At 41.8% G+C, this 14,334-nt stretch overlaps 1 protein-coding gene across 27 annotated transcripts in view; it reads right to left on the bottom strand.

Moving 5' to 3' along the window:
• The window catches only part of LOC121322717 (leucine-rich repeat flightless-interacting protein 2-like), a 63,861-nt gene that overhangs the window by 16,814 nt on the left and 32,713 nt on the right, over positions 1–14,334 (bottom strand). For 4 of the 27 annotated variants that reach the window (XM_041262945.1, XM_041262931.1, XM_041262936.1 and 1 more), the window contains exons 2-15: positions 14,227–14,313; positions 12,930–12,947; positions 12,296–12,343; positions 11,593–11,637; positions 11,115–11,165; positions 10,102–10,134; positions 8,853–8,897; positions 8,252–8,308; positions 7,979–8,038; positions 6,175–6,261; positions 5,343–5,387; positions 3,514–3,579; positions 2,325–2,402; positions 750–860 (exon numbers count right to left, since the gene is read on the bottom strand). In XM_041262945.1, the coding sequence (XP_041118879.1) occupies positions 750–860; positions 2,325–2,402; positions 3,514–3,579; positions 5,343–5,387; positions 6,175–6,261; positions 7,979–8,038; positions 8,252–8,308; positions 8,853–8,897; positions 10,102–10,134; positions 11,115–11,165; positions 11,593–11,637; positions 12,296–12,343; positions 12,930–12,947; positions 14,227–14,313 (831 nt within the window). The remainder of the gene's footprint in view (positions 1–749; positions 861–2,324; positions 2,403–3,513; positions 3,580–5,342; positions 5,388–6,174; positions 6,262–7,978; positions 8,039–8,251; positions 8,309–8,852; positions 8,898–10,101; positions 10,135–11,114; positions 11,166–11,592; positions 11,638–12,295; positions 12,344–12,929; positions 12,948–14,226; positions 14,314–14,334) is intronic. The other 23 variants (XM_041262956.1, XM_041262958.1, XM_041262953.1 and 20 more) reach the window with 18 other exon arrangements.

Below are 14,334 nucleotides of genomic sequence, written 5' to 3'. Positions count from 1 at the left end.
ACGTCGCTTGACTCTTCCATTGCAAATAACAGCCAACAGAAACCTTAATCCACTTACTGTATACGGGTTGCATTGTTCAGCGTAAGACTACACTATGAAATAAACAAGCACTGGGTTAAAGAATCAAGGTGCTACTGTAAATTATTTAACAGCTGATGTTTATGTTCTGCAGCCCTCAGGGCTTTCTGGTATTTTTACTATCCCTCCATACTTCAGCTGTGCAAGTTCAACATGTGGTGTTTGACTAAAGTGCTTCAAACTGACTGTTTTCATTCCATATAGTTGGGCTCTACTAACACTATTTCTAAAACTGGCAGATAGTCATAACTGGCAAATAACAAGCAATTCAAGCAGTGCCAAGCATGGCGCCACAGACAAGACAGCAGCACTGTCTTCAACTGCCCTGTTTAGATTTTACTTGTTTATTTACTTTTAAGTCATTTATTTTTAAAACAGCAATTTATTTTTATTTAATTTTAAAAGACTGTTACAAAACAGATTAGAAGCTAAAAGCTTGTTTCAAAATTTAAAAATCAACAAGCAAGCAAACCAAAAATGAAAAAAGTCAGAGAACAGAAGTCTTACTCTTCTGTACGTCTGTAGCTGAGGTGTCAAACGCAGTCAACGAGTCAAGTAGGGTTTAATTCATAACTCACAGCAAACTGCACAGGTTTATTCTGTCAGGTCACCACCACACAGACACACCATGCTGCCCCCTGGACCACACTCCCCAACACCCCACCGCTCACGTCTGGGAAGTCAGGAATGGTGACGTCATCCAGGTCACTCCGCACACTGCTGCTGCTGCTGTGAGCCGAGCTGCGCAGGAATCCTGCTATGGAGCTGGAGTCCTCCAGCAGCTGGGAAGGGGAACGCAGCACAGCTCAACCCGAGGAACGGCTGGCCGCAAGACAAACTTGCTGTGGCCAAACACACTTTCCCTTTAAGTTTAACTTTGCGTACCAATAGACAGTAATTTCCCAAATAATGTGCCCATAATGAGAAATTTTAAAATAAAGTTTATGTAATTAATAACAGTGATTTTTATGTACTATACTGCATGTTTGCTGCATATAAACTTGTGTCTACCAAGTTTCATAAACTGTTTAATTATCAGCAATAGGACCCAACGTGGCTCATTACTTAAATGGCAACAGAATTGCGATCTGCCACCACCTACATCAATTAAATAGATCCACTTGTATAAACCTGTGTTCTGGTGCAAATTTCAAATATAGTTTTATCTTAATAAATATCAAGATTAAAAAGCAAGTAGGTAGTTATATTTACTTCTAGTTTTAAAACATGAACATGCATTTCGAATTTGAGGTATAAATATTCACTCATATCGAACAACTAGAGTATTAAAACTGCCCCATTGATCTCCCATAGACAGATAGATGCACATGTGGAACAGCCTTGGTTTTGCTCTTATGAGCACTCCCATTCCTTCAGCTTCTGTATCCCCTGCCCCTCCAGATTCACAGTACATCTTGGAGTATGGTATTATACAAGTTGATGCCTGATAACTGCACCTCTATTGCCTCCCAGGTCTACCTTTCACAATTAAACACACTACAGTGAGTATCCTTCAATGCACTATGTTCAGAATGCAGCCTTACCTTAAACCCCGGAGAACAAGACGGATTTGCCTCACAAATTAGGTTGCATCCCTGTCTCTGGGCAGCAGGTATTATTATCACTGTACTGGCGATGCAGTAACCCTAGGCAGGGGACCTGTCTCATCACACACAGCTAGTGTTGCACTGTTATCTTCCCATTCAAACTACCACAGGTGATTCTCCCTCCCACACACCAAACAAAACCTTATCCCAAACAGCCATTGTGTAAACAGGCTTTTGTTCCAGTCTGGTCCTAAAAACAGCATGCATTTCAAATGTGCAATTGCAAAAGAAAAAAAAAAACACAAAACATGGTAGCAGTCAGTGTTCAGGCTGTATAGCCCAGTAAAGAAAGCCTGGTGAATGGACCACCAAACAATGCTTACTTTCAAATTGTGTTGAAAAACCTACTGTATAGATTCACAATGCCACAGGGATGTAAATGAGACTCCTATTGCATAGCTGTTTCACCCATTCCAGGTTTTACAACACGCTTGATTAGCGTGTATCAGTATAGGTAACAAGCTCAGTTGTGTCTTACTAAACACAGTAAAACCAGGAATGGATGAAACTGCTGTGCAATCCGATCCCTGTGCTATGTGCTGTACTGTCATTTTCCCTTTTGGACAGGACACAGGGAAGCCAGGCCTACAGTACTGCCTATTGCCCAGGCTCTGGTCTGGACTGCCTGCGAGTGCTCACCACAGGGCTGGCACGGGCCGAGCTTGCCCGGGAGGAAGCACGGGAGCTGGAGCCCGGGAAACCACTGTATTCCGAGGGCTGGATGGAGAGAGAGGGAGCGAGAGAGAGAGAGAGAGAGAGAAGAAGAAATACAGATATTAGCAAGGACAGGCAAGGAGACAGGAGCAAGTAATGTACATAAATGCCTATTAGCTTACAGAGATAGGGAGAAAAAGGGTCCAGTCTCAAATGTTACCTTTACTCTTCTTGTGGGAAACATGTAAATCTCTTTCTTACTATAAGGAGTTAACTTGTTTGTTTTGCTTTGGTCAGGATGGTATTACTGTACCAGCTTTTGGAGACATCAATTGATACAGGTTACCGTGGAGTAAGAACTGAATTTCAGACTGTGAGAACTCTTAAATTAGTGTCTAGTGAATCACCCAGCAGCTCAAAGTGTTAGTCAATCAGCACTTTAAACAACATACTTAAAATCAATGCCAAATGAAGAGCACCAAATGCAAAAACAGAGAAAGTAACAAACACACCAATCACTTGTTACCATGTCAGAATTAAAACTGAGCTCTGACACATGCATGATAGTGTGAAAAGGCATACTGTGGAGAAGTAGTAAACATGAACTCTTAATTTCTTTAAAAACCTGTATTAGAAACCAGGATCTAAACCTCATACACAATAGAACCCTCAAATGTTTCAAAAATTATTAATTTCAATGGCTGTGGTAAATAATAGCTTTAACCTGAATTTTTTTATTATATTATATATATATATATATATATATATATATATATATATATATATATATATATATATATACACACACACACACACACACACATATATATATATATATATATATATATATATATATATATATATATATATATATATATATATATATATATATATATATATATAGACACACACACTGTATATCACTTTCCTGTCACTATATATCTAATATTGTAGCTGTTTAAACTGGTAAAACATCCACTTTTTGTTCATCACATAATTTACAGCAGCCACGACCCCTGCAGGGATCATCACAATGAAGTTCTGCTGTACATGTCACCGAGATGGGTTTACATGCGAGTTCTTCAAAAATCATATTCCACTGGCAAAAGAAAAGGTTCACACAGGACAAGCCAAAGGCAGGCAGCTGGAAACACATGAAAGAAAAAATTCTTACAGCTCGAGAGCTAGAGGCACTAAAGCGGCGCGTCCCGCTGTGCACACTCTCCTCGTACAGGGAGCCCTACAGACAAGAGAAACCAGAGCGCATCAGTGTGAGCAACAGGACCACGTGGAACAGGGGGCAGGCAGGGTCCGCACACAGGACCACGTGGAACAGGGGGCAGGCAGGGTCCGCACACGGGACCACGTGGAACAGGGGGCAGGCAGGGTCCGCACACGGGACCACGTGGAACAGGGGGCAGGCAGGGTCCGCACACAGGACCACGGGGAACAGGGGGCAGGCATGCACCGCACACAGGACCACGTGGAACAGGGGCCAGGCAGGGTCCGCACACGGGACCACGTGGAACAGGGGCCAGGCAGGGTCCGCACACGGGACCACGTGGAACAGGGGGCAGGCAGGGTCCGCACACGGGACCACGTGAAACAGGGGGCAGGCAGGGTCCGCACACGGGACCACGTGAAACAGGGGGCAGGCAGGGTTCACAGTGTAGGGGTCCGGACCAAGGGCAACAGACGTCACCTGTCAGGAAGCATGCAAAAGGAGTAACGGCAAGAGGGAAGAGCGGAGAGGTCTTGCGATTAAAAGGGGTTCCCAATTTAGTTTGGATATGATCCAAGGGGGTTTTACAGTATGTTTCAAAACTGACTGTTAGGTCCGATTTATACATTTATGAATTTAAACATAAATTAATATGTAATGGCCCCAATTGTTGCTAGATCACGTTTTACTTTAATGACGAGCTTATTCACGCAATACTGCAAATAGAAAAACCAGATCCCCAACAGGCTCATTTAGGCTAGCCTGACGGTATTCTTTACATTTAGAACTGGATTCAATGTAGAAGAGCCATACTCTAGTATATTGGACCCATGCCAGTCTTTTCCTTGGTAAACACAGATCTGCAAGGACTAGTAATACCAACATTAGCCTAGTCATTATGCTTATTGTAAAATAGACACCCGTTTTATCCCAAACCTTCTTTCCTCCTATACAAGGTCAAAGAGAGACACAGACACAAAGAGTGAAACATGGAAACTGCAGAACAGCATTGCAAAACCCAGACAGAAAAGAGATGGTAACACATCCATGCAGCAATACCACCATCACACAACATCCACCTGTAGACACGTCATACCAGACAACCCACGAGTACCAATGAAATACAGGTAACAAATTCCACGAATAACATAACATGACCTGCTTTTCTAGTAACCCAACCCACCTGCTCTTCATCATTAACTTTATCCAAACACAAGTGATACATTTTTTTTGATGCTCAAATATAAGTGATATGTTTCTTTTGATGCTCAGTATATATCAATTCCCCCCTGCTGGCCATTTAACATATTACAGCTCATGCTGTGCAATGAATCCCAGGATCTGAACAAATCTCTCTGGAGCAAGGGGAACCACGGATAGCCAGTGTTCTGAACTACCCATTTACTGATGGACCGCGAGTGACTTTAGCATATATGTAGTGTCCTGTGTACACTTTGGGTATATTTCAATGATCTTAATATGGGCAGATCTAAAAAATGTCAGTAAAAAGGATTAACATCACATTACAACATTAACATTACTGATGTTAATAAGGAGGTCCATAAGTCCCCATTGGACAAAAAACAGTTGGAAAAAGTGGGTTAAAGAGAGGCAGCATTTAGACACTCTGCTGTCTAGTTAATTCAAATAGACCCCATTAAGTGAAACCTATAAAAGGGCCAAAGCAAACAGAGGAATCCAGAGAAGGAACAGTGACGTTGGCATTCAGTGTGCTCATGTGAGGCGCTTGTTTGTTATGGCTATTAATCTGAAACACAAACCCTGAGGCTCCGAGGCAGAAGGGCGTCACTACAAAGCATGGAAGGCTATGGAAAAACAACAACAACAAAAACACACAAAAAACAGGAATCAACAAGCCATCAACAGCTGTGAATCTGCAGCTGTAGAACAATATACCTTGGGCTAACTGACCTGCCCTCCACATGCACTGTTCATTTTACACAGTACAGTTAACTCAAACACCATACCAGATGTGTGTCCCCAACTCTAACAGTGGATGCAGCAAGAATGGGTATTGGTTACAAACCATCTTATAACGGGCAACACAAAATAAATACAAAATATAGTAGACAGCATGCATCCGCACACATACACACACACACACGCACTCACACACACGTAGATATTGTATAAAAAGACGGTTTCCTGTTTTAGGATTTTGCAGCTCAAAGAAATCATTCCTAAGGAGCCCTTTAAGCGATATATTTCATCTTTGCAGTTTTGTTTTTGGTGAATACTGCATTTTTACGATTCAGCCTGGCAGCAACAGGCAGGGCTGATTCTGAATTAGTGTGCTTCAGACAATCTGAGTATCCTGAAAAAATCTCAAGTAATTCAGAGCCTGCCCTGGCTATTCTTACACAGTCAGAAGATATGATATCCACAAAAATGCAGTTAAAAAAGATGCAAAAATAGGCAACACAAAAGAAAACAATAAGTTATAAGTATATTACCAAAACAAAAATACAAACAAATATGTTCCATTACAATAAAGCAAAACCCTAATTACTAGCAGGCAAGACAGAGAGAGAGAGACAGTGAGAGAGAAACAGTGAGAAAGAGAGCGAGCGAGCGAAAGAGAGACAGACAGACCCGCGTTCCATTTTGAGCTGAAGACTGGGCCCTGGAGGAGGAGGAGAGGCCGCTGTTACTGTACAGGTCCGAGGAGTAGTGATTCCCCTGCGGAGGTGAGGAAGAGTCAGAAAGAAGAGAAGATGAGACAGAGGAGCTGCACGACTAAGCACCCAGTTCAACAGCACTAGAAAACACTGAGGGAAATTAGAAGTAGAGAATACATACTAATCTGGGTTTATTTATTCATCAAACCAATGACATGACACAGTATCCTAACAATGCCAGATCTCACAGGCGTTTCTGTGGTTATCCCGGTCACCACTTCTGGGAAACATTAAACCAAAGTCAGAAGAAACCAAGTTTAAACAAAATGTCTTTTGAAGTTTACAAAGCATCCAGATGCCTGCGTAATTTTTTTTTTTTTTGTCGCTTCCCAAGCTTCACATAAAAGACTGTCTTCAGAACCATAATTATAACCATATGCAAGGGCCGGGAAACAGGCACCCTGTGCCTGTGAGTTATAAATAGCTGACTCTCCGGCAATGTGCTGTTGAAATACAATACACAGAGCGGGGCCTTCATTACCAGAGGTTTCAGTCCAAGACAAGTTCCTCCTGAAACAAAGCAGCTATTCCCTTTAAATAACCTCTTTTCTCATTATACACTAGAAATGCATGTACTTGGGACTGATAGTGATGCAAGATTCAGGCACCAATTCGAAATCTTCAATCCCTAAACCTACAACTATTTTTCACACATACTGCAATCAGAACCAATTCATAACGTTGCCATCAATCTGAAGTCTTCTACATCTATCATCAAATCTAGTACAGGCTAAGGAAGGTCTGCCTTGGTTAATAGTTGTTTAAAAGATCTGCATAGCACCAGAAGCACTTGGTACAGCATGTCATGCAGGAACACACACTATGTGACGTGTTTATTGTTTTCACAGCACACTGTGTGAAGTCACCTCCAACTAACCCACATACAGAACGCTGTGCATGGTAGTACAGTGTTAGTGCAGATTTGTTTTTTAACAACTTCCTCTGTACAACAGAAGAACCGCTTTACCAGATGTGTTCACCAGATGGCTTCAAAAAACAAAGTTACAAACTTTACTTGATTGTTTGATGTCATTGTTTACAGACACCAATAACTGCCACCTTTCTAAAACAGTTATGATACAGAAACAATTCTAACGCATCTTGCAAAACTCTGCACCAGAGGGGAAACTGTCTATGAAAAAGTTACCCTTTGAAATGCTACTAGAAAAAACTACGTAGCTTCCTGGGTATGGAATAAAATAAGCTACTGTGAAGACAATGCTGTTGGATCTGCTGTAACAGCTTGTAATGCAGCATGCAGACTATATTAAAAACCCCTTGTCAGGAAGGATCCTTTCACTCCACGGCACGGCTCCCATTCAGGAACACATGTAAATACACTACGTGCACGAACTGTACTTTCTACACGTATGCAGTGTGTCTATCTGTACCATGGAACAAGCCTATAAAACACAACCTCATCTCTTTCCAACATCAAACTGAATCTGCCTGCCGCCAATTCTAGCTGCAGTCTATAATCCAACCTGCATCCGGATGTTACAAATAGATTGATTATATTTAAAAATGAGTTCCCGGACTTGAATATTTCCTTGACAGCAGAATCAAGTTTAGTGAATGTCTAAACGTTTAGTACAAGTAAAATGACACTGAAACATCTACTATACATGTTTTAAACATGACAGCCGGCAATGAAGAGTTAGTGGAGGTTAGATGCCAAACTCACACCCCCAGCTCTGAGAAAACAAGAAGAAACAAACCAGCAGGTGCTCCTGTCTGGATGACTGTGATCTCCTACTCTCATCGCTGTGCCTTGAGCTCTAGATATTAGATAAAACAACATATTTAATGAAAAGAGATCCTGAGTTCACCATTGCTCTTTATCAAATGACAGCAAAGGCTGAAAAGTGCACGTCCAGTGTATGAGCAGAGTATCTGCCAGTTTGTTGCAAAGTGGTGTTTTTGTACTGTACTGTACTGGTGGAAGTGCAAAATGCTGTTTTGAGAAAGGGACTGATGAGCTTGGTACTAACCCTACTAGACTTTCTACTCTGAGTAGATCCATGGTACCCTTCATCAAAACCATTGGTCTGTCAGGAAAGAAAATAAACAGCAGCAAATAAGGTGTCAATCAAAAACAGATCTTAACAGCCATGCCAAAACATTGCATGCTTCTGATCTCTGGATTATACACAATTACTAATAATGATGATGAGAATTTTATGTTCAAGGTGCTTAGATCCAAGTTCAGAAACTGCCCTTCGGTTCTAGCTGTCAGCCACAGACGTATGCATCAGAGCTGAAGTGCCGTTATGTTAGTAAGTAGCAGTGCCATCTAGTGGACACCTCCTTTGAACCAGGTTTCCATTTGTATAGTAGCAACAAGAGTGGGTGTTCTGTAGATGGCGCTGGCGCTTACTAACAAACATACTTTGACTGATCTAGCTTATGCTACTTATGTGTATAGCTGGCAACTGTATGGAGCAGTTGGTCCGGAGTTGGACCAAAGAGATCCACTTGTACAACAAACACTGACCATAGCATTCTTTACTTCACAGGAATAAATACTTCATATTGTAAATCCTAGACCCCATTTGAAAATGAAGACCCAATCAATACTGAGCCACTACATACGGCTTTAGAACTCTTCTTCTTGGGCTTGTCCTTGGGTGAGCCAGCCTGTGGTGAAATGGAGTAAGAGGGGCTTGAGGTGGCGAACCATGGCAACAACAACAGCATGCAGAACGGAAGAACACAAGAGGCATGCAGAAGGGGTCGCACAATTCAATTATACGGGAATCCTTTTAGGGTTTGCATAACTGTTCATAAAATAGTCTTGATGATATGCAATGCACACTTTATTTTTGCTCAATTTGTATAATTTTAGGTTGATAAAAGCAGGGTACTGAAGGCAAAGGCAAGTTTTCTTCAAGGAATACAATAATTTCAATGACAAACTTGGGAGGAACTATGATGCAGCTATCACCCCAGGTTCACAGTGGTCTTTAGGAGACAGCTAGAGCAGGCACTACATCTACTGTTTTACTGTGCTTTCTTGACTCCTTATAAAAAGATAAAAAATGCCTGTTATTTTCTATTTAAAAAAATAAAAAGCTTACTGGAAGTTTGACCTAACTCTGTGCAAACTCAGTTACAGACCTTACTGTACCTACACTCTGTGTAAACTCACTCAGTCACAGACCTTACTGCACCTACACTCTGTGTAAACTCACTCAGTCACAGACCTTACTGCATCTACACTCTGTGTAAACTCACTCAGTCACAGACCTTACTGTACCTACACTCTGTGTAAACTCACTCAGTCACAGACCTTACTGCACCTACACTCTGTGTAAACTCACTCAGTCACAGACCTTACTGCATCTACACTCTGTGTAAACTCACTCAGTCACAGACCTTACTGTACCTACACTCTGTGTAAACTCACTCAGTTACAGACCTTACTGCACCTACACTCTGTGTAAACTCACTCAGTCACAGACCTTACTGCACCTACACTCTGTGTAAACTCAGTCACAGACCTTACTGCATCTACACTCTGTGTAAACTCACTCACAGACCTTACTGCATCTACACTATGTATATTTGTTAAAGAAACTGTGCTACAAAGCTTTTTTCATGCATTTAACAATGTATCAATAAGTGTCATAATGTACATTCAACAAGTACCTATGTTCATTTGTCTTGCTTAAAACAAAGCACCCACATGTGCACACCCGTCTGGGATCCCCCTACCATTGTTAGTAAGAGCACCTCCCACCACACACTGTGAAACACACCCCCATGATCCAACACCCTCAATAAGACCTTGGGTTGTGCATTAAAAACAGCACACAGTGCAAGCTACCAGGCTCAGCCTCACCCCTCCATAGACAGCAGTGCTGTCGAAGTCTGACTGTTCAGGGAGCAAACACACAAGAGCAATGTCAAGCAAGCTCTCCAGACCAGAGGAGTCACAGTAGCACTGAAACAAGTTACTGGCAGCATTCAATTGTGTTTGCACTGCAGAGGAAGATCATTTAGCACTGAAGAGAGTCCATGAATTATTAGGAAGATTGGATTGAATTGTGTAGATGAAAAGGTACAAGCAGCAAACATTTGGTGAGGCAATTAAATTACTGCTTAACTGGATCATTTTCATTTAACGGTAAACTGGGATCACGATGGAAATATGTGCCTATATATAAAAAAAAAATTAAAAAAATTAAAATAATAATTCGCAAAAACTGTCCACTAAGAAAGCAACATCCAATACACAGTTTCACTGCAAGCCAAACTTATGCCTCACAGCTAAGTTTTTCTATGTCAACACAATAAACACTGGCAGCGTTCTGTATTGGAGCGGGGCCTTGGCTACTCCTACAGAGCTGCAGGCAGGAGACTGCAAATGTGGAAGGCTCCTTTATCCTTCCTACAACATACTGTACAGTATTAACATCATCAGCAGCCACACAGATCAACATGTCCCCAAACTGACTTTTCCAACTGCCTCAGGATGGGACATCATCTTTGACAACAGCGTAGCAACAGTCACTAAGGAAACCCCTTGCAAAAGACTGGGCTGGATGTGTGTCACAAGATAGGGAGTTCCAGTTAACGGTTTTCATTTTGATTGCTTATTTTAACATTGCACATATTGTACTGGTTAGTGCCCATGCTGCTTCATTTGACGTCAGTGTTGAGAAAACTGTTAAAGGCTTTTTTCTTGCTTTTTTTTCGGGTTCAATTAATGGTGCTGTTTGTCATGAAATACCTTGAGACATTACACTGAAATCTAAATGTATTACTAGTTAAAGCCTGGCACTACAGTTCCCAGCCCACAGTACAGTAACTATAGCAGGACCCCCGACCCCAATCACAAACAGAACTACTGACCCTCAGGCTGCCACGGCTGCCCACGGACATTCGCTCATCATCATCGGACATCTAGGAGGAGAGGAAAGGGGATGCATGAGAGAGAGAGAGAGAGAGAGAGAGAGAGAGAGAGAGAGAGAGAGAGAGTGAATGACTATGTAGGAACTACAAGACATTAAACCTTAAATCAACAAATAGCCCTTTAACTTCCGCACTCCCATGGCTGTTTAATAGAGACAGCTTAGCCTAGCGCTTAAGGAGCAGGAGCTCGGAGATCTGAGATTCCAGTCCTCGCTCAAGAGCTGCATAACTGAGTTACTTGACCAGCTATGGCAGATGAGGCAGAAAGCTGGGTGGTTTCTGGGTGAAGAGGCCAGAGTTCAAGATCAGATAGCTCACTAAATAAATTGATCCTCAGCTTAAGATTTGTGGGTTGGAAAATGACCCAAGTGCAAACAGTCAGAAAAGAAACACAAAGAAAGAAAGAAGAAATACAAACCGAGGTGTTTCTCCGTGCTCGGCGGGAGTACCTCTCACTGTCTTCCTGGAGAATCACAGAGAAAGAGAGAGAGAGAGAACAGGACAGATCAGGGAGAAAGAGACAGTTTGAGCAACTGTCCAAAACAGGCAGTATTTTAAATCCAGCTAAATAAGTTCTAACCTAGTTATACTAAAGTAAATGCGCAGTGAAAAGTAATGAAAGAACAGTAAAGCAAGCCTGGTAAAATGTTCATAAACTGTGCAGTAAACTAAAATATTGCCCACAAACAACGTATTGGAAGCACTGTACATACCTATCATGTGAGGTATAAAAAATAAATAAAACAACAACTCTACTGCAGTTTGCTCCAGAACATATGATGGCTTACTACCACCCAAAACAGAGTACAAAATCCTCAAAATATCTTGCTAGTGTAGTTTAAAGTCCAACCCAATCCTATTGGCTTCACCACTCCTCCAGGAGAGCTGCACAATGATTGTGTGCTCCTGCCCATCACAAACACACTCACACACAGACAACTGCACAATGATTGTGTGTTCCTGCCCATCACAGACACACCCACACATAGAGAGCTGCACAATGATTGTGTGCTCCTGCCCATCACAAACACACTCACACACAGACAACTGCACAATGATTGTGTGTTCCTGCCCATCACAGACACACCCACACATAGAGCACACCACCACTGAACTCCTACCATCCACTGCTCGATATCGCCCCATTTGTTGTCCAGACCGTAATATTTCTGAGGACACAAAGTAATAAAAAGAAAGAGAAAGAGAGAGAGAGAGAGAGACTAGGAATAGGAGGTGCAGCAAGTCAGAAAAACAATAATGTTCAGTCATTAATATACACTCCATGCCTAAGTTAGGGGATCTGCTTAATTAAGTAACTAAAAGCAGCAGTGTCTTTTATGCATAATAAATAGGGCAAACAAAAAGAGTATAGCAAACCCTTAGTAAATCTGACCCTTTTTAACCCATTTATTAAAGTACAGCTGGAGATCCCACGAAGAAATGCACAAAGCAATCAAATATATGATGCTCCTTCAGCTCACCTTAGTGTCCCAGCTCAGATTTCTTATATTCTTTGTCACCATGGAGATGTGGTTTTCTTTCATAGCCACTATGTGATCTTGGTACTAATGGATCTAATGGTAAGACTTCAGCCAAGATGGCCCTATTACAGAACCCTATCACAGTCTAAACAAGTTCTAAAGTATTCATTGGATTGGGCAGAAAGCTTTCCAGAAGGTATTTTGAGAGTGTGAATAATACATTGTAAAGAAGACACTGTGGAGCGTAGAACAGAAAACAAATGACAGAGCCTACCTTCTGAACCTGATAGATCTACAGAGGAGCAGCAGGGGAGGAGAGAAAAAAGAAATAAAGAAAGAGGGAGGGAGAGGGAGAGAGACACAGGAAAAATGTTGATTAGAGCAGCTGCAGAGATAACAACCATTTAAGAAAGACACTGAAATAGATGACCGAAAAAGTGGTTTTCTAGTGAACTCCTTTATGAAATGTAGATGAAGTATGCATTCATTCCTGACATATTGTCCACTTAGTCATATCAATCCTTTACACCAACATGAATCATTTTATTAAATATGAAACTCTTCTTGATAGATTTTGAGTGTGATTCTTTCCAAGCCCACAGCAGTCACTACTTTGAACAGTTCACTGACTCCAGCAGGGGGTACAACCTCCTTGTTCAGGTTAGGGAAGGACCTTTTCCATCTCTCTCTATTCTGTACCAAGCCTACAGGAAATGTTTAATGAAATTCAGACTCCAGCGTGCACGTGTCTGCCCAGGCTGAATCTGCCCCAGTTTACAGATGCTGTCTAGGACTGCTGTTTCTGTGATGTCTCAAATCAAGTTCCCTGTGAACACACACACACACTCACACACTCAGTCCCACTCTCCTTGCATAGAATAAAAGGGACACGATCCCTGTATGGAAAGGGTCACTCTCATTAAGCAGTATCTCATTGGAATTCATTATGAATTTGTTTATATTTTCTCAAAAGAATGAAAACCACACACACACACACACACACACACACACACACAGACACAGACACAGACACTCTTTGGATAGAATAAAAGGGACACAAGCCCTGTATGGAAAGGGGTCATTCTCATTACGCAGTATCTCATTGAGAATTCATTATGAATTTGTTTATATTTTCCCAAAAGAATGAAAACCACACACACACACACACACACACACACACGGGGGAGGGGGTTACACTACACATTTCACATAGAATGATATTTTATTTCATTTAGCCTGTCTTTGTAAATATCCCTTACAAAATAAGCCACAGTGAGAAATACTACATGTTCTCCAGGGTTTGTTGCAGTATTAATGACATTCCCCTAAGCCAGTGTTCAGGAAGATACCAAGTCTACACTCATGGCACGGAGATTGACTAAATTAAGTTAAAAGGTCCATCACCTTTAGGGAGCAGTATTCCCAATGCAATATCATGCCAGGAAGTGCATACTTTACAAGCGTGCTGATGCTTGAGGAGCAAAGGCTTTTTTTCCCCCGCCTTTGAAACGACCCCTTACTGAACCTCTACTGTAAAAGCCTAATGCATCAATAAAAGGAGTACCCCTTACCTCTTTCTGCTGTCTCTCCAGCTCCTTCATTCTGATCTCCCGTGCCTCCGCCCGTGCAGCTCGCTTCGCAGCCAAACGGGACTCCGCCTGAAACACAGAGGAAATCAT

The sequence above is a fragment of the Polyodon spathula genome, chromosome 11 (assembly GCF_017654505.1).
Source record: "Polyodon spathula isolate WHYD16114869_AA chromosome 11, ASM1765450v1, whole genome shotgun sequence".
NCBI classification, from domain to species: domain Eukaryota; kingdom Metazoa; phylum Chordata; class Actinopteri; order Acipenseriformes; family Polyodontidae; genus Polyodon; species Polyodon spathula.
This window is presented reverse-complemented; position numbering and strand designations above follow the sequence as displayed.